At 37.0% G+C, this 21498-nt stretch overlaps 3 protein-coding genes across 3 annotated transcripts; 2 read left to right on the top strand and 1 right to left on the bottom strand.

The window, feature by feature from the left end:
• Nucleotides 1–12327: 12327 nt before the first annotated feature.
• On the top strand, nucleotides 12328–13821 carry MCYG_00930 (protein kinase domain-containing protein; the record flags this gene model as incomplete). The annotated part of the gene is made up of 5 exons (XM_002850780.1): nucleotides 12328–12608; nucleotides 12659–12990; nucleotides 13053–13366; nucleotides 13423–13588; nucleotides 13640–13821. 5 exons carry the CDS (start codon nucleotides 12328–12330, stop codon nucleotides 13819–13821), a joined length of 1275 nt encoding a protein of 424 aa, XP_002850826.1.
• A 372-nt stretch (nucleotides 13822–14193) lies between these two features.
• On the bottom strand, nucleotides 14194–14575 carry MCYG_00929 (uncharacterized protein; the record flags this gene model as incomplete). The annotated part of the gene is made up of 2 exons (XM_002850779.1): nucleotides 14194–14406; nucleotides 14459–14575. The coding sequence occupies 2 exons, from the start codon at nucleotides 14573–14575 to the stop codon at nucleotides 14194–14196; spliced, it is 330 nt and encodes a 109-aa protein (XP_002850825.1).
• A 2268-nt stretch (nucleotides 14576–16843) lies between these two features.
• Nucleotides 16844–19777, top strand: MCYG_00928 (beta-glucosidase 1; the record flags this gene model as incomplete). The annotated part of the gene is made up of 6 exons (XM_002850778.1): nucleotides 16844–16903; nucleotides 16995–17134; nucleotides 17194–17291; nucleotides 17361–17754; nucleotides 17811–19470; nucleotides 19538–19777. 6 exons carry the CDS (start codon nucleotides 16844–16846, stop codon nucleotides 19775–19777), a joined length of 2592 nt encoding a protein of 863 aa, XP_002850824.1.
• Nucleotides 19778–21498: the final 1721 nt, after the last annotated feature.

Raw genomic sequence — 21498 nt, 5'->3', positions numbered from 1 at the left:
TATTAGTTACCCGAGTATTACCTTCTATATAGATAGTCTTCTTATCGTATTTATCCTTAGTCTAATCGGATTTACTATCTATTATTAGAATAGTAGTACTTCTAAGCCTAATAGCGTTCACCCGAACGTTAGTTCCTATAGATATAGGCCTAGGTATATTTATAGTAGTATTCGCGCTTATATCGACCCGGGTAGAATATATCTTATATTCTTTTATTAGTCTTAGGGACTCGGCTATTATAAGGCCGGGCTTCTGAGCTATAGGAGCTCCACTATCTTCATATACTCCTATATAAAGCTTACCGGTCTAAGGATAAATATAGTATAGATTACCCCTTATATCTTTGAGTTTTCTCGGATAGTTACTAATGCGGTAGTTCTCTATTCTATAATAAAAGTAACCTCTTGACCGGCTATTCTATTAGTTATTGGCTCTACTAGTATACATCTGGTGTCTAGTATTCGGGGCCGAGTATCCATTATTAACGTCTCGGGCCGGGTCACGTGGTCTATCATTTTAATAATTCCTCTATAGTACCTAGTACTAAGGCTAGGTGTTCGGTTCGGAATAAGCTTTTATTAGCGCAATATAGAGACATTCAAATACTTTAGTTATTATATTTAATATATCGTCGGCCCGTTTAGTGCTAGTATTCTGATTCAGGTTCGGAATTGATTCCTAGGTAGCTTAGCGAGTAACCGAGTTAACGCTATTAATATTAAGCTTTGGCTTGCTAATTTCTCTATATTAGTCTGCCTATTTAGATATTTCGTTATTCTGGCCGTCGATCTATCTCTAGCATTCTTTAATATTTTCTTTCTTACGAATAAGGTCGATGACGGCCTAATATGCTCTATCTATATTATACATACTACGGTCTATCTGGTCAAGCTTTATTCGCTTTATTACCTTAATCCTTAGGGATTCGGGGAGGCTACATAAGAACTTGGCTGTTTGGTCCCTTACGGTAATATCACCTTCTTGTACAAGCACGGAGGAGACTGCCAGGTACTCGCGTATATAGTCTCGGATATTGTTATCCCATTCCCTAGACTTGCTAACCAGGTTCTCTAGATATAGTAGAGTATATATCTTCTTCTCTAGGTCCTTATTAAAGTATTCCTTTTTAATCTTATTAACAAATAGATCCTACGAACGATCCTTCTATTCGTTAAGGCTCTTTATCTAGTTACTAATCTATATTTCGTAATAGTTAGGGAGTAGCTCTAGGATAATAGTATAGTCCGTAATACCGTAATAGCTATATAGCCTAGTAAAGTTCTTTATAAAGAGTAATACGTTTATTTCGTCGAAATATAGGGCTCCAATAGTACCTAGTATTAGTATTACCTAGAATATGGTGGTTATTTTAGTTCGTAGGAATGGTAAGACCGGCGTAAGGCCGTTACTCGGTGTTATAAAACTCAATACTACAGGATTCGAAGCCGCTAAAGCTATCGATTCGGCTTTTAGAATAGAGAGATGTTAACGGCCGAAGAGAGTTCTATTCAACTAACTAAGGGTATCCGTAAGTCGAAGACAAAACACATGGGGAAGAAGAAGAAAGGGGAAAAGGAAGGAAGTCGGTGAAGGGGGATGGAGCTATAGCTTCAGGCGTTGAGGTCATGTGACCGTGTTGAGGGTCACGTGCGCGAGAGTAAAAAGGGGGAGTCTGGTGATGGCATCTCCAGACAGGCCTTGCTGCCTCGTCGATTACGGAGCGCGCGGTGACCCGAGAAGGGAATAGGGGTCCAACCCCTTACAAGAGAGTAGCTCTATATCTCTTTCTACTCGGCGGTATACCTAATAGTTAGCTTCCTATTAATATATATATTAATAGAAGTCTACTTATAAGAATATATATAAGAAGGGTAATAAAGAAGAGAGTCCTTAGGAATATATTTAGAAGGCCATATATACATTCGTTTATATCTCTCCTCTCTGCCACGTTCTATTTAACGTTTTTCTCAGCATTGCGTTCGCGGGTTCTTCCTTCCCTTTTTAGTATAGCCCTAGTTGCTCTTTTCTAATATTCATTAGCTTGGTCTTTTTTCTATCTTAGTTCTTCTAGGCTTCGGCTCAACGTTTTAATCATATAGTGGGTATATAGCGTGTCCACTATAGGAAAGAGTTTTTTAGGTCTTGTATTCGTACTATATATTAAGCCCCTATTTACCCCTTTTTCTTAAGCGTAGTGGGTGTGCCGAATCGCACCGTGGTCGCTATTATAAGGTAGTATAAATGGTGTCGCCATATTATATAAATATAGCTCGTCGAGATAGGTGGTAAAATAGATATTAATATTAACATCAATATCAACATCTAATATATATTCCAATATATCAACGGTATAACGTAGAGTAACACGGTATTGAGCTTTTATTAGCTTCAGATTGTGATACATTAGAGCCCGCGCGGCCGCTGCTCAATGCTCAAGAATAAGCCCGAATGTGTGTATATTAATAATGAGTAGTAAGTAGGTCTATATACATGTACGGAATGCAAAAAGGTAGGCCGAGGCCAAGCGGAAGAAAGTACACCCGCTCCGGTCACCGGAACAATAGTTGACCCGGAGGGTGCAGCGAGTTCCCCATCACAGTATCTTATTATTCTTTATTAATCTAGGGTATATTTACTAACTTACTCTCTTATAGGTAAGTATTTACCTTATCTAACTTTAAATTATCCTAACTTACTAGTATATCCTCGTCGAGGAGATTAATAATTTGAGTAACTCTACTTTTTTAGCTTAAATAATTAGTAGTATTATATTATAATTCGCCGACTAATTATTAGGTTATATTATTATACTATTAGTATTCTTACTCTAAGTACTCCTTATATATATTAGCCCAAGGTATTTAACTATTAGACTTAAGCTAGGATATTAAGCGAAATAACTTAAGTTTTATTAATAGCTAGAGAATAGTTAAAATAGCGTATAGACGACTATAAGAATTCTCTATATTACTATAATACTTATATAGCTTATCTAATACTACTTTTAGGGTAGTCGCTATAGCGGCCTTCTACTAATACCCCTATTTCTATATAAGTTTCCTTTTTATACCTTCTAGGTAATTAAAGAGTCGATCGTATATAGTAAAGACTAACTATATTATTATACTATAGGACTTAGTAATTATATAGGTATATTTAGTAAATAGGAAAGTAATCTTAATTAGGTACTTAACCTATAACTACTTATTAGTATTTATCCGAAGTAGTCGAAGTTTCTATTTATTTTAGTTATTCTAGCTCGATAATAAGAACTTATTAATATAAACTCTTAGCTCGTATACTCGGACTAGTATATTATATATTAAGTTCTAGCGGGTACGGATATCTTACTTAAGTAGATAAGGTATATTATATAGTTAGGGCCGGGGTTAATCGAGCTATAACTAACAGAACTTTACGCGTCGCTAAGGACTTATATTAATAAAGACTATTAACTTCCGTATTTATTATTCTGTATTAGTCCTTTATTTAATAATACTAGGCGGAGGTAATATTATCTATAGATAATATCGCCCTTTATACCTTTGCTAGAGTACTTAATACTATCTCTCTACGAATATTCTTAATATTACGAAATATAGTATTATCCTAGTTCTTAACTAGCTTGTTATTTATAGGGGTAATATTAAGAGCTTTTAATATCTCGCCTAAAGAGAGCTAGATAACGTATAATAGATAGGGGACCTAGATTAAATTCGAGCGCTAAGCGAATATTAAAGGTTATAGTAGATCGATTATTAATTTAAGGGCGGCGGAGAGAGTTCTATTATTTAATATATTATTAGTAGTAATACTATATATATAAGCTTCGATATTATAGAAAGTTAGTAGTTTTATAACTATATCTTTTAGATTCTCCCCTAAATACGCGGTTATTATTAATAGGAAGCTAAGTAAAACCTTGTAGAACTTTTAGTTAGTATCGATAAAATATACGGTTACTACTATAAAGGACTATCGAAATAGGCTTATCTAGTAATTAAGAGATAGAGATATATAGGTATTCTTAGGAAGTTTGTAAAAAATCTACTATCGAGATTTAATATTTATCTCTCGTATAGTAGTAGTAAGACTCTTTCTAGTAGGGATTTTTACTAAAGGACGAAGTATATAAATTATTCACCGGAAAAATAAATTTTCGACAATACGGAATAGTAGGCGGCTAGTATATATTATTTTAATAAGGACTTCTTTAAAGGCGCCAGGTAAATATATATTAACTTAATATATAAAACTTATAATCTAATAATAGGTCGTTAGTTGATTTTAAGCTCTAACCCTAGGTATTACTCTAGTTATATAATAGCTTAATAAGGAGGGGTTAAACTTACGCCTACTAATTAGCTTATTTTCGGTTTATTCGATACCGTGATTAAATATAACTTACGGCTTTTACTAATATTAAGATAATGCTTTATTAATAAGTATTTATCTATTATACTCGTCGAGCCTTTTATAATAGAGGGATATATAAGCTCTATATTATACTATAAGTAAATAACGCGGGGACCTCTATCTAATACTTATACGACTTAGAAGAACTATTTCTAAGTATTAGACTCTCTCTTACTTATATCCTATAATATAATAGAGTTATATTTACTACTACTCTAAAGTATACTATATTTTATTAACTCCTACTACGTCCGAAAGGGCTTCTATAGAGTAGAGGTATCTATTAGATATTGTACGAATTTATTTTACCTTCTATATAAGGGAAGGTAGGGAGGTAGGGTAATAAGCGGTATTTATAAACTCTAAGAGTTATTGGTAGAAGGATCTATACTACCGGAGGGTATATAAAAGGATAAATTTATATTATAGAAATAAGTATAGAATAATAAATATAAATATTTATTAAATATATATAGTATCTTAAGTAAAGGAAAAGTTATATATAATTTATATTTACTTTATTATCTAAATATAGTTATTTATTTATTTATAAGATTTCTTTTTTTAAAATAAATATTCTAAAAAAATATATATTACTTTACTATAGAATAATATACTTCTTCTATATATAATAGAGAGATAGGGAATATTAATATCTATACTCCCTATCCCTTATTCTTATAATATAGAAAATAAAATATTATTATATTATCTATAGTAACCGCCGATTAATAGCTACTACTATACTATTAATATAATAATATATACTCGACCTAACTCGATCTAACTTATTTTATAAGGTAATATCTTATCTAGAGAGTAATAACTTTTTCTATCCCTAGTCCGATTAAGCCTAACTACTAATTCGGCCCTCTATCTTAAACCTAAACTATAGTAGTCCCTCTCTCCTCGTATAATATAGCTTATCTTCCTCCCTCTACCGATATTATAACGACTAAACCTCTTCTAACCTACTAGATACGATAATATTTAAGAATAAAATATTATTTACGCTTAAAACGCCTAAGGGGACTAAGGACTAGGCTAGCTCTAATACTCTCCTCTACGACTAGATATTTAGTACTATTACTAATATCTTCGAGTATTACAGCAGTATAATACTTAATATATCTATATTTAAGCTCCGTACTATCCTAGTAGGGAAGTACGGAGAGGACTCTAAGTTAATATATAACTTATAGGACTAAGGTAGAGAGATATATTTACTATATTACGACCTAATAGTCCTATTTGCGTAATAGCTGGCGATAAATATAGATCTATATAGTATAAAGCGATATAATCTAGCTAAGGGATTAGCTAGCGATAATAAAAGAGAGGATAAAAGAGTTCTACTAGTATAATTTCGATATCGCTAGTATATAGTTTAACCTAATAGTCCTAGATTTAGAGGTTATAAAGATTATTATAGAAGTATTTAAGGACCTAGGTAGGAAGGGGAATTATACTATTAAGATTAACTACCGGAAGATAATAGATAGGCTATTTAAGGTATATAGTTTCCTATAGAAGAAGATATAAATAATCTCTAGTATAGTTAATAAGCTAGATAAATTATCGTAGGAGGATATTAGGAAGGAGATAGCTAATAAGTAGCGCCTTAATAGTATAGTAGTAGATAATATCTAAACCTATATCGTTCGAAAGGGGGGACGGGATCTTCTTAAATATCTACTAGCGGATAAGAAGCTTACCGCGAATACTTCTATTAGGATAGGCTTAGAGAATATATCTCTACTAGTAGACTATCTAGATACCTTTAGTATCCTAGATAGGATCTCTTTTAATATAAGCCTAACTCGTAGTCTAGATTATTATACCTAGATTATATACGAAATTATTATAGAAGTATTTAAGAACCAAGGTTATATAGGGAATTATATAGTAAGACGTAGGATAGATAGCGATATTATCTATAGATAGTATCTTACTAAGAATAGGAACTTGGTATTAATAAAGAAAAACGAGTTAAAATATATTAAAGTACAATATATTTCGATATTATAATAGGGCCTAACGTCGACGACTCTGGGATTTATATATTATCGCAATATAAGGTTATATATATACTATAGACTAATATATATAATTAGAAAAATTAGAGAGTAATTTTATCTTATTTAAGGTTACTTCCGAAAGGGATCTTATATAATTATATAAGGAATTATTACTATAAGTAAACTCCTATTATTTTGGCTTAATATTATATACTTTAAAACTTAAGATAACTCCCTTATATAGTATATATATATATATAGAGTAAGCCCCAACTACTTTATTATCTATAGATAAGGACTCGTATTAGTCCCGATTTAGATAAGCTCGAAAAATATCTTTTTAAATATCTAAGTAATCTTACTTTAACTATCTTAAGTTATAGTTTAGTAACTATCTAGAACTACTAAATACGTCGAATTTCTTATATTTACTTCGTTTTTTCTCTACTAAACTACCCTTAGTAAGTATATTATCCTCTAAAATACTATTATTCGAAGTTTTAGCTTTAAATTACTTAAAATAGTAGCGTTCTGGCTGATTAGACGGCTGCTGCGGATCTTATACTAATTTTTTTTTCTTATCTAGGGATAATATTAGGATAGCCCTATAGCCGCGGAAAGTAGGTACGGACCCACCTACCTAAGCCTAATATAACTTAGTATAATAGATAAATCCTCTAGGCGTCTTTATCGTTAAGCTAGCTATTAAAAATACCGACTTCTATAGAGATTAGGCTCTTATCTATAGTTATATCCGGAACTACGATAATACTAGTAAGCTTTAGTCTATTATTATATTACTAGACGATATTTTTAATAAATATAGATAGCTAAGAGGATAGTATTAGTAGTCTATAAGATCTAGTACTATACCTTCGAAACCTACTAGAAATCTACCTTTTCCGAATATTATTAAATTTATCTAGTCTATTAAGGGTAATACTATAGCCTATAATATAATCTACGATAAAAATATAGAACTAAGTAGAGTACTCGTCTAGTAGGTATTTAGTATTAGACCCGATATAAAATAAATAGATAATCTTTATAGAATTATTACTACGGTTAATATTCTTATAAAGATTATTAATAAGTATTCTATATAATTTAATAAATTTGAGGCAATACCTACCCTTCTAAATAATAAAGATCTTTATTATACTTACGCTCTTTTATAGATATAGTCTTAGAATAATAAAGACGGTTATAAGCTAATAAAAATAGCTATATCTAAACTTTAAATAAATACTAAGAAATCTATATACTACTTTATAGATACTAAGTCTATTATACTCGTAATATTGTCCGAGGATAATATTATAAGACTTAATAAAAGCCTTCTTTTTAAATATAATCTACCTTCCGGGCCCCCTTCTAACTCTAAGTTATATAATTAGCCGAATATAGAAGCTTTTTTTAGTAATATTGAAGCCGGATTATCCGCCCTAGTCGACGATAATAATATATAAGACTTTTCTAAGGTAGTAAAAGGTCTACCTAAATTATCTATAATCGAGAAGGCTTCTTTTAGAAAGTATACTATAAAATACTTCTATATTATAAAAGATACGTAGCCTAATTTTTACGTAGGGATAAAACCACCTAAAGATATAAAGTCTACTAAAATTAAAGCGATTTTAAGAGAAGTAAATTAATCTACTATATTAAGTAAAAGACTAAAGAATATTTATACGAATAATACTCGTATAAAAAAGATACGTAGTAATATTATCCGAGGATAATATTCTCTCTCTTTTCTAGGTAGTACTAATATAGAATATAGATTAATACGATTAAGAATAGCGCTAGAAGCTATAAAGATTCTAATAATATACTCTTTAATCTTCTTACGGATATTAATTTCGAAGACTAGGAATTTAATAATAATAGGGAAGAAGTATTTCTTAAACTATAGAATTCTCTTAAGTATACTAATATAAAAATACTTAACTAAGATAACGCTACGGAAATACTAGGTATTAATTATAAAACTCGAGAGTTATTCCCTAGCCTAGCTAGTTTATTAATATTATTACCTTATTAATTAACGAGTATTAGTACTATATTAAAGTATAAGCGAGAAGTATTTAAATATTATTAAAAGGGATAGCCGGTAATTATATCGGGTCTACTTATAGACGATATAGGACTTAGAAAAATAATTAAAGTTCTAATAACTATTTTAAAGACTATATAGCGAGGCCTCTAGGTAGATAATAAAGAGTTCGCCTATTTAGACGTAATATTATTATATATTCCACTATAAACTACGATAGAATAGTAGTTAGATATTTAGAAGTATTTTAAAAATACTCTATATATATTCTTTATTAGTAGTTTATTTTGGAATACGAGCGACCTAATATATACAACTATATATATATTAATAGAGTAGTTTAAAACCACTATATTTATACTATACTAATCTGCCCTTTATAGTAGTAAAGAGTAATAGAGTTATATAATCTTTATTATATCGTACTAAATAATAGTAAGGTATACCTTAATATCGAAGACTAAGCGCGAGACTACGCTAGTAGAAAATAAGAGTATAGAAGCTATAACTATACTTACTAAAAACTAGATACCGATTATAGACGAATTATATCTATAATCTTTAGTTAAACGATTTCGTACTCTACAACTAAAAACCCCTACTATAGGCGGCGAAGAAGAAGATAAAGATCTCTAGAAAGAATTAGTAAAATTTAATATATTTCTTTAGACTTATACTAGTCGCTTCGCTAGACTATTTTATCGTATTATTATTAATAAAGAATATATTATAAGATACTTAGAGTCTATAATTTTACGAGCTATAAAGCTTCTTAAACCTAACTTCCTTTAGATTATTACTACTATACCTCTACTAAATAAGATTTATAACTTTTATAGGTATACTTATCTTTTTTATAATAATAACTAGAAACTTAAACTTTTAGACAACTTTAAATAGAGACTAACTCTAAATAAGTAAGTATTCTTTTAATAATAGTTTAGCCAATATTATCCGCGGATAATATCGACTCCTTAATACCCTTTCTCGTAATTATAGTAATTAATATTATATATTATATAAATAGATTTACTACTACTATAACTCGATATAAGAAGTTAGAACTATTAAATCCTCTCTATATCCGTCGATTAGCTATTAATAGATATATTAGTACTCTAGATATAGTTATAACGATACTAATATTATTAGTATTATATATAATCTAAAGAATAGCTATAAGTTATATTAATAGTGCGCCGATTAAGTTAACTATCTCTAGAAAGTATATTAATACTATAGTATTAAAGATAACGTATAGAGAATAGTAGTAATATTATAATATATATTAGAAAACTATAGACTCTAGGATACATATAAGTATCCCGGACTCTAAGGAGGGTAGTATAGATTCTTAAAAAATTAAGCTACTATTATATAGTAGCTTCTTTATAACTTTTCCTATTTTTTATAATAGATCTAGAGTATTAAATACTCTATTAAGTAGCTTAAGTAAATTACTTATACGATTATATATAGGATTAGACCGTTTTTTAAGAAATATCTATCTTATTATCGATACTTAGTATTATATCCTATATAGTCGGGTAGATAGAGCTATTAAATTTTTAAATTCTTTACCTTTATTAAGATATATACTACCTCTCTTATATAAGCTTATTAATACTACTAATAAGTAAGTAGTAATCTATATATAAAATCTAGTAACTTACTAGATTCTATTTATATTTTATCTTAATTAAGGATAGGATTGTACTTAATTACGTGTAGGTATAGCCTAGTTATAATAGGATACGACGATAAACTCTTTTAATAATACTAAATCTAGTCTAAGAATTCTTATTATAACTTACTAGGTAGGGGGTTTTAGCCTTAATCTATAACTATCTAGCTATTACTATATAATTATAGCCGAGATACTAAGGAACTTAAATATACTAGTATAAGTAGAGGCTCGTCTAGTAAGAATTAGGTAATAGTATAAAGTATATATCTAGTACTTATTTACTAATTATATATTTTGCCGATATTAGATATTTAATTTTACTAGAAAAGCTATTTTAAATATTAGTATATAGCTAGGGGGGATAGTCTTAAATACCTCGAAACTTAATATTAATAATATTAATAAGTTTATAGAAAATATCCTTTATCTAACGCTTAGTTAGAAGGATAATAACTTATTTCTTACTTAGAATAGTATATATAATCTAGATATAAAGAACTCAATATTAAAGTAATATTATTAGAAGTATAAATATATAGAAGCTGGATTACTTTAGAAATAGAATTCTACCTTAACTATAAAAGATATTATCCGAGGACAATATCGTAATAAATAAGGTAAGGTAGGGGAATAAGAGGAATAAGAGGAATAAGAGGAATAAGGGAAAGCTAAATAAGTAGGACCAAGTAAGCGAAAGAAACGGCCCGTAGTTCCTAGGGATACGCCCCTAAAGGGCGAAGATAAAAAATATAGAGCTAGTAGTTAGAGTCGGCCGCGATAAGGTAAATATTCTATCTTAATACTCTATAGGTAGTCTTACTAACTATTCTTTATAGATACTAAGGGCAAAACCCCTAACTATAAGGTATAGAGTACCTTATACTTCCTTTAATATTATCTAAGGGTAGTATATAATAAGTCTTTTTTATTATATTTTTATAACTTTGTATTTTATTTTTAATATTTAAGGGAGATAGATATTACTAGTAAACGTTGTCCGTTAGATAGCTCCTTTACTTAGTAGATAAGTAGTAGCTTCTCTTAACTTCTTTATTATATTTTTATATTTTTATATTTATATTAGGCGGTATAGCTCTTTTAAGTTATTCTATATAAATTTAATTAGTTACTTAAGAGAATAAGATCTAATATATTAATTATTTATATTTCTTTAGTATACTAATACAATAATACGATTAATAGCTTATATAATATTATAGAGATAATAATATAATAAAGGATATAAATAACTAATCGATACTAGTCGTTTTTTAGTCTAGTATATTATATCTTAGTAAACCTAGTTCTAACCCGGGACTAACTCGACCCGATAAGATCGAGTCTAGGTAAGAAATTATTTAGTACCGACCCGGTCGAGTCGGTACTTGAAGGCCAAAAACCCGGACCGACCCGGTACCGACCCCAGTCTATACTTAAGTAGAAGAATTAAAGCTTCAACGTACGATTTAAAAAGATATTAAGGCTTAGGAAGCTATAGAGAAGAAGGCTTAAAGGCTTATAAAGTAGTAATTATAAAAAGAGGCCCGAGAGAAGGTAAAGATAGAGGCTACTACTCGGCGCGAATAAGCTACAATTAAATAATAGTATAAGGCCGATAAATAGGAAGCCTAGCGACTAGCTAAGAAGGCCGAAAAGGCCTAAATTAACGCTTTAAGGCCTATTTTATCTTCCCGATTAAGAAATAAGGTAAAATTACCTCGGAAAGCTACTTTTATTAATTCTATTCCTTATATACCCTTTTTTATATTCTAACCTAGTATAAGTCGTGCGGGGCGAAATATTAAGCCTAATACTCGTTTATTTTCTTAACTATACTATTTTCTATATAATTTAGACTCTACTATATATTAATTTAATAATTTATTTACTTTGTGTTGCATTGAGATATATCGATATTTACAGCTTGATCGAACGAGTTGAGCGTTGAGATTAGGCGGGCATTTAGTGGTGGTGGGCATTTAGTGGTGAGTCACGTTACCTTGCAGGGTCCCGCCTTGGCGTAACTACGTACGGGGGAACTATTATCCATCTGCACAGGGACGGATCCATCCAGTCCATCCGCTTACCAGAGCTAAGGCAGCTTTTCCGACAGAGTACTTTCGCAGACCCTCTGGACTAACCGTTAAGGATGCAGGCTGCTGTTTTACGTTTCTTTCGTCGACATCTGAGGGCTAGCAAGGCTCAGTTGAAGCCCAAAACTCGACCACCATCCTCCGCAAGAAATTTCTCCGATCGAAACCACCCCGTTGTTACTTCCGACAGAGCGCTCGAGGAAGAGAGACTCCCTTTCTACGAGCATGAGCAGTATTATCCAGCTCATATTGGTGATGTGTTTAACTCAAGATACCAGATCGTGGGAAAATTGGGTTATGGTGCATACTCGACAGTATGGCTCTGCCGTGACTTGGTGTAAGTAAAACATACCCGTCAGCAATAATCTATCAACTAACAACTTGAAGTGAACATTCATATTCTGCGCTGAAAATCTCAACGCAGTTGCAAAAATACCCAAAGAAAGGCCGTGCAGAGCTTTCCATATACGAACACCTTTGCGAGGTAAATTCGCATCATCCTGGCCAAAGGTATATCCGTGAACTCTACGATTCATTTGAAATCGCAGGACCTAACGGCTCTCATCAATGTCTGATCCAGCAACCAATGCATCTAAGCATTCTTGACATGATGAACTTAAATCCTAAGCCACTCGATGCACCCTTTCTGAAAGAGATATTAAAACGTCTCCTACTTATTCTTGACTTCCTCCACACAGAAGCCAATGTAATTCACACTGGTATGTGATTAGAGACATATATTGATGTTTATTACTAATACTTTATCACCAATGCATTATAGATCTAAAAACTGACAACCTGATGATACATATTGCGGACAAGTCAATGCTTGAGGAGTTTGACAAAGCGGAACGTGAGAACCCGACACCAAGAAAAGTGATAGATGAACTACGTGCTATCTACACATCCCGCCGTTTTGGCAAACCCAAAAATGGTAAATGGGGAGGGCCAATTTTGTGTGATTTTGGAGAAGCGAGAATTGGGCAGGTTCAAGAAACAGGCCCGTTTATTCAACCTCATATTTATAGGGCACCTGAGGTGACCTTTGAAATGCCATGGGGCCCGCCTGTGGATATCTGGAACACTGCTGCTCTTGTAAGCCCAACGCGCTGTTTGTTGGTCTCTAGAACCGTTATACTTACAGTTACTAGATTTGGGACCTATTTGAGGGAAGGCATTTGTTCAATAATCTTCTGGATGAACAGAGGAAGTATGATCCTTTCAAGCATATGGCTCAGATATTTGCTTTACTGGGTCCTCCTCCGAAAGAGTTTTTACTTCGTAGTGAGACAGCTGAGCAGTGCTTTGACATGGAAGGTAGGTTCTGCTGTGTGTCTAGATCCGAATTCGTGCTGACATACCTTACAGGGAATTGGAAGGGCGGGATGTTCGAGAAAGTACCAGAAATTTCCTTGGAGGGGCTGGAGACGCGTTTAGAGGGAAGGGAAAAGTCCATGTTTCTCAATTTCATACGCTCCATGCTCAAGTGGCTCCCTGAAGAACGAAAAACGGCAAAAGAACTTCTCCAGGACCCCTGGCTAAATGAGTGAATGCACAATCAGGTTTATGAGCGCCGTTACACATTTAAGTGTCAGCCCACTTGAGTATAATACTATCCTAGGATCCTTTAAATGGATGAGCTGTACTTCTATTGGTTTAGTTATAGATAGGTTTCAATACAGTTCCTTCGTATATTAGCGATATTTAATTTGAACCTAGGACAGTATTGAATGATTATTGAGAAGGGAAGACTGGCTGGCTGAAAAGAGTAAACAGAACTCTGGGATCCTAGGATATAACGATATGAGGGACAACCAAGCATTTGATGGAACTCTTCTCTATGTGCAGGAGGTGGATATACCGAAGATAGAAGTTTAAGCAGTATCTAGTCTTGATCCAACCATCTCAATGCGAATTCACCTTCACTGGTTTTCATATCCGTTGGCCGCATCTTCTGGTGGTGGGCGCTTGTATCGAAACTTGTACGTTCCATCTTCGTGCAGGTGTCCAGTTCCAACACGTTTGTCGTCCTCGTTGAAAAATTTTATAGTAAGAACCTCTTTTTCATCGGTTGGGTCGTCGTGTGATCTATGGAAACGAGTTCCTTTGATTTCCGCTTTAATGCAACGAGAATCCTATTTGTAAGAGATTAGTAGACCTCTCTTCCTTGGTTAGGGGCTCGCCTACCTTTTTTTCACGATCTTCACAAAAATTCTGAACTTGACTTTGCACTTTTGGATCAACAAAGTCTTCCAACTTAGTTTTACCAATATAAGAAATGAATCTTCTTATGATCTTGGACATCGTGGGTCCCGCACAGCTTGGGTAGAATAAGATACCCTAAAGATTTTCGAAGCCTAATATTCAGAATACAGATTCTGCTGTGAGCCCAGGATTTAATGACCCTTTGATGTTTCCTAAAATCTTCTGGTTTGAGCGTTGGATAAGTAAGGTCCAGAGTTCTCTTAAGATTATTATAAATTAAAAGGCGAGGTTCATCAGCCTTGTAACGCTTTTGACCGAGAATTTGATGACTCACTTTTAATTCTAAGGAGCCCCTCTCTTAGATACTGCCCAATTAGGAGCATAGTTGAGGCGTTGTTGTGATGTCGCTGCATATCCCAATGTTAGGACGACAAACCAAGGAGACTAACTATGTAATAAAGGGCTATTAAAGCTTCTTGTAATTCTATAGTCAAATACGTCTCCTTTGGGTGCCCTGGTGTCTCTTCTATAAAGTTCCTGTATCCTGAACCATGTACCGAGAGCTTTTAAGAAGGAAATACAACAATATATTTATACACACTTCCTCAAATGACAAATAGTTATATGTAATAAGGTAGTGATCGAAAGTAATTGTTTAATGTGCTATTGTAGGTATGCAGCAAGCACAGCCCAGCTCCAAGCTAATGGTACGTAAATGCTTGAATAGGTACGGAGTACTTAAAAGATGGTTTAGGCGGATATACTCCATAAAACGGCGGTATTAAACGATTTTGGCTTCTGGTTACGGTTCGAGGCTTGGTATATCTAAAAAAAAAAGTAAGAAGGACGCCTGAGCTACGTAAATTAGAAGAAATGCCTCCGTTTCAAAGTAGCTTTTCTAATTTGAAGGGGGAAAAAGACCAAAAAAAGACATACGAAAGTCGGGATTCGCTGGTGGTCACCCACCCAACTACTAACCGACCGGCAAGTGGCTTAAGTACAGCTGAGCGGACGGGAAGCTCTGTTTTCCACTTCCTATGTTCGTATGTACCAGGCACAAGGACGAGCGTGGTTTTAAAGTTGTGTGGTTAAGAGTCCGAGCTTGGTTATGCGGACTTTATACACCGCTAGAAAGGGTAAGATTGCACTCTTTGGGTTTATTTGCTAAACAGATTCAGTGTACGGATATATGAAAGGATGGAATATCGCATATATTAAATATATATATATATATCAAATTTGTCGTCACAGCGCATGACCAACTACATATGCAGGACAGTTGCAGTTGATTTCGCTTGAGCGGTGGGGTAAGTAAGTATAAGATGCCGAAATTGCATCCAATTTCACAAACCCCGGGGCTGAAGCTCGAGCGAAATGCATATACAAGAAGACGGCAATACCACACCAGGATGCTACCGTTGCAGGGCGACCGAACCTGTCTGACTTGCGGGGTCGGGATAGGAAGAAAGAAAAGCCCATCTGTGCGCTGGATACGGGGTCACCCTCGAGCGAATGAGCTTAGTATACATAGTACATAAAGCTGTGTAGAGTGATATTTGAGTGTTTTCCCGGACCACCAGACGAGAAATTCGGATGAAAACACCATGCCAACACCTCGGCTACGCAAACACACTGCCAGGGAAGTCTGACGCCCTGTCAAACAGTCAATCTCCATCCTGATAGCTGCTAAACCTGCTCATCCTCTTAGATCTGGAGCAGTCCCGTGACCGTGATGTTGCTAACTGGACCAGGGGGTCAAGGATGCAGGCAGAAACATTCCTCCAGGGTAGCTCGCCATGAGATATCCATCAATACCTGAAGCAGGTGATGGCCAGCTGACTTACGTGCCATGCCATCTGTGTGCTTCGTTAAACTAGGATAACACGCCCTGTGATCCTGCAATGCCAGCGAATATACGGAGTAGGACTGCATCGAAATGGGCTGGGCCTGTCTGGAAGCAAGCTGGGAAAGCAAGCTCTTGTTAAAAATCATACATCGCCAAGGTGGAGCAGCGCAGATCAGCGGAGATTGGGGCTTGCAGCAGAGTAACTTCTTCTCCAGCGGCGCTCGCAGAGAAGGATGATGTACCTGTCGGCCGGGCAGCAAGGGGGAGGCTTGTCAATAACTACATAGTAAGTAGTTGCTGGGAACTGTGGCATGTTGGCGTCGCTCTTCCCCACCCGTGGCGTCGTTGGTTTATTTGTTATTTGGCGGGAAGCTGGATAAATAAATATTGATGTCACTCATGGGATTCGTTTTTTTTTTTCTGCACTTCGTCGAAGTGACAGCGCTGTTCTGCTTTTTTTTCTTCCTGCAAGGTTGACAGTGACAGGTTGAACTGAACCTCTTAATTGCTTGCAGCTCACGATGTTGTTTCGGTGGTGCCCGTTAGTGGCCCTCGCCGTCTCGAGCTTAGCTACTGCGGAGGTACGAGAGTGGTGAACAAGATAAAAGACACACGGCAGAGGAGAAGAAAGGACGGTAAAGCTGACTTGAGATGCATGTGTACGGGGAATAGGAACACTGGACTTCGCCACCCTACTATCCGTCACCATGGACCAACGGAGAAGGAGAGTGGGAAGAAGCGTATAACAAAGCTGTTGCCTTTGTCTCCCAGCTCACATTGGCAGAGAAGGTCAACTTGACAACCGGGGTTGGGTACGGTTTGGTCGAAAACATCAACTTACAAGTCATCAAGAGCTAATTCTGTTCGGCAGATGGATGCAAGAGTCCTGCGTTGGCCAAGTTGGTGCAATTCCTCGTCTTGGTTTCCGCTCCTTGTGTATGCAAGATGGCCCTCTCGGTATTCGATTTGGTATGAAGAAGCTCTCTCCACGCCTTTATATTGTTTTCCCGACTGCTTGCCGCTAATTACTTTGAATAGGGGACTACGTTACTGCATTCCCTGCCGGAATAAACGTTGCTGCAACATGGAGCAAGGAGTTAGCCTACCTTCGCGGAAGGGCGATGGGCGAGGAGTTTCGCGATAAAGGTGCGGATGTGATACTGGGCCCTGCAATTGGCCCTCTAGGAAGGTCACCAGATGGAGGGCGCAATTGGGAAGGCCTTGGGCCTGACCCTGTTCTGGCCGGCGAACTTGTCTCAGGGACCATCAAGGGTATGCAGAAAGCAGGTGTGGTTGCATGCGCAAAACACTTTATTGCCAACGAACAGGAACGCTTCCGCATTGCTGCCGAAGCTCAGGGATATGGATTTGATATCGCTGAGAGCATGAGCTCTAACGTCGATGACGTGACAATGCACGAGATATACCTTTGGTAAGGCTTGATTTTGACGATGAGCTTTTCAGGTATAGTTGCTGACTATATCTCAGGCCGTTTGCAGATGCTGTCAGAGCTGGAGTGGGCGCAATTATGTGCTCATACAACCAAATCAATAACAGTTATGGATGTGCAAACAGTTACACGCAGAACAAGCTACTCAAAGGTGAACTCGGATTCCGCGGCTTCATTATGTCTGACTGGCAAGCCCAACATAGCGGTGTTGGCGCTGCCTTTGCTGGGTTGGATATGTCTATGCCTGGTGATACTCTGTTTGGCACCGGTGTCTCCTACTGGGGTGCTAACCTCACCATTGCTGTTGCCAATGGAACTATCCCTGAATGGAGAGTGGACGACATGGCTGTCCGTATCATGGCTGCCTACTATAAGGTTGGTCGTGACCGCTATGAAGTTCCTATTAACTTCAATTCGTGGACTTCAGACGTGGAGGGCTACCAGCATGCACTCGTGAAGGAAGGGTTCGGTATTGTCAATCAAAGGTTGAATGTACGCGGCCATCATGCTCAGATTGCCCGTCGTGTTGCTACGGATAGCACCGTTCTCCTGAAAAATAATGGTGTCCTCCCTCTCACTGGAACCGAACAGTTCACAGCTATCATTGGAGAGGACGCTGGTCCAAACTTGAACGGACCAAACAGTTGCCCCGATCGCGGTTGTGACAATGGAACCCTTGCTATGGGATGGGGTAGCGGAACGACAAACTTCCCCTACCTTGTGACTCCGGAGGAGGCTATTCAACATGAGATTGTATCCAAAGGGGTTGGAAACGTTCAGGCTGTTCTTCAAAATGGCGACTTCAACAACATAAAGTCAGTTGCAGGCCAGGCTAACGTCGCCTTGGTATTTGTTAACTCTGCGGCTGGTGAAGGGTATATTTCAGTCGATGGGAATGAAGGTGACCGAAAGAACCTGACGGCATGGAAAGGAGGCGACGAGATGGTCAGACAGGTCACTTCTGTCTGCAACAACACTGTCCTTGTTATTCATAGTGTTGGCCCTGTTCTGGCTGGTGAATGGCACGATAACCCGAACATTACCGCTATTCTATGGGCAGGCCTTCCCGGACAGGAAAGCGGAAATGCCCTGGTTGATATCCTTTATGGCAAAGAGAACCCTGGCGGTAAATCGCCATTTACCTGGGGCAGGACTGCCGAAGACTATGGTACGCACATCTTGAAGGAAGCAAACAATGGAAAGAATGCACCACAGGAGGTTTTCTCAGAGGGTATCTTCATGGAGTACAGACATTTTGATAAAGAGGACATAACTCCTGTCTATGAGTTCGGGTTTGGTTTGAGTTATACTACCTTCTCCTACTCGAGCTTGAGAGTCAGGGCGATGCGTGCCAACAAGTATAAGCCTGCCACTGGCTTAACCAAACCAGCACCAAGACTAGGCCACTCTTCGACCAACTATGCGGACTACCTGTACCCTACGGGTTTTAAGAGTGTATCGAAGTACATCTACTCGTGGCTAACCTCAACCAACCCTAAGGAGGCATCTGGAGATAGTCACTATGGAATGCCAACCGAGGACTATGTGCCTCCGAATGCAAACAATGGCGATGCACAGCCTGTGCTCCCCGCCAGCGGTGCTCCTGGTGGAAACCCCGGCTTATTCGAAGACTTGTACGAGGTCTCCGCCATCATCACCAATAATGGAGACAGAGTTGGCGAAGAGGTCCCACAACTGGTAAGTAACTCTTCCTCAACTTACATAGCCTGATCCTTGATGGTGTCATCACAGCTAACATAAATAGTATGTCTCCCTTGGCGGCGACCGAAATGCAAAGATTGTTCTCCGTGGGTTCGATCGCATCCGATTAGCTCCAGGGCAGCGATTCCGGTGGAGAACCATGCTCACCCGACGAGATGTCTCCAATTGGGACCCAGCAACTCAAGACTGGGTCATGACTGATCACCCGAAAACCATCTTCGTAGGTAGCTCCTCACGGAAGTTACCGCTTCAGGCACCATTGCCTGCACCAGATCTGGCATGAAAGTCTACTTTTTTTAATATCTTCAAGAGTTCCTCCTTTCCCTTCTTGATGTCCCATTTCTTTTTAGTACTTTCCGCGTGACTTGTGTCTCTATAGTTTATTGATTAGTGATAGCCCGGGAAGTAGATTTTCATAATTAAGGGCAGGTTCAAACGTAATGTATATGTTCCGTAATAGCTAATGCTCCATATCTATACTTCATCCTCGTAAATGGACGATGATCTAATCACACGCTCCTGAGCCTCGACGGAGAATATATCGATGCCTCGGGCTCTTCTTTCCTGTCGATCAACGCTTCTCGTGGGCTCCCCTGACAAGCGTGAAACAGTCGATTCATCATAAGATCTGCCTCCAGAAGACACTTCTTTTTCGCCTCATGAAGCTGGAGTTGACAGGGTCCAATAGCTCGCTTCACGAGGGCCCATCCCGGTTCCTCCCACCATGGACAGACATGTGGATGGATGGGCCTCGATCCTGCTCTCTGCTCTGGCCAAGACGATCGTTTATGTCCCTACCCACTCCAGCTATGGGGTATTTGCTACTTACATATGCGGAATGGAGGTTAGACAAGAATCGAACTGATAGGGGTGCTGTACGGAGTACACTATCAACATCATCCAGTGAACTGGTCCTCAAAAATTGCCACGATCCAAATCTCATATAACAAGTCATCCACCAGACCAAAAGACCAGCACTAAAAGTTATAGAATGACGGTGGTGGCGTTTGGAAAACACATAGTTAACTCTTGATAACATAGACTTTTTGGGAGAGTAACTCAGCCCTACGCTCGCTTTTATATAGTGAGACTTTGGTGGCTTCAGGGCGACCCTGAAAACGGACAAGGGACAAGAAAGAACTTGCTGACTATCGTGAGCTTAAGTTGTTATTTCGGGCCATGGCTTGCGCAAGCTATTATGCTCAGTAAGAAAATTTTCTTCAATATTGATCGGACTTTCTCCGTAACAGTTTCCTGACGTCCCCCTGATAGAATGGAAGATCATCAACAAGGCCATGGACTCCTGCATTCAGTCGTTATTTCCCCCACTACAACAGCTGAAATATAAGTATAAAGGGGTCTTTTCTTGGACTGGGTGAATTAAGGTATATGCTTTTATATTGGTTTGCAGGCGCCAACCCTGAATCAACAATGTAAATCGCAATTTTATCTAAACACAATGCCAGGAAAATATGTATATACAGTGGGTTTATTTCGCTTGGCTAGTTTGGGGTATCGGGTGAAAGAATAAGAGAGAGCAAGCAGCCGGCCAGGCTTGCTACTATGTATACATGTAACATGGCGTGGGAACTCGACAACATCGTGGTTCCCTACCCGAGGGAGCAGGACTAGGAGCACCGGCTTCTCGTTTTGACCATGTAGTCGTTGGGCTCTCCACACCGATTTCAGCGCAATATTCCGTTTCCCCCTAGCTCGCTACCATAGCTGTCAGGGAAAGCCTATTCCCCCTGGACTAAAACATCCTTAGCTCAGCTCCAGAGGATCCATTGTATTGGAAAAGACGTGCTTAGTAGGCTAGCTAGAACAACGGTTCGTCTTGTATTTCGGGTTACCTCATTTGGCTGGCTGTTGAATGAGGATCTTCGACCATGCCTGTCTGCTATATACTATGCAAGTATAACCAGGTCGCTGAATCAGGGGCGAGCCTTATTCTCATGAAAAGCTCCAGAAAAACCATGTCATGGTGAAACTCGTGGCTTTGAC

This window comes from Microsporum canis, genomic scaffold (genome assembly GCF_000151145.1).
Source record: "Microsporum canis CBS 113480 supercont1.1 genomic scaffold, whole genome shotgun sequence".
In the NCBI taxonomy this organism is placed as follows: Eukaryota; Fungi; Ascomycota; class Eurotiomycetes; order Onygenales; family Arthrodermataceae; genus Microsporum; species Microsporum canis.
The sequence above is the reverse complement of the archived record's forward strand: the minus strand, read 5'-3'. Positions and strand labels throughout refer to the sequence as shown.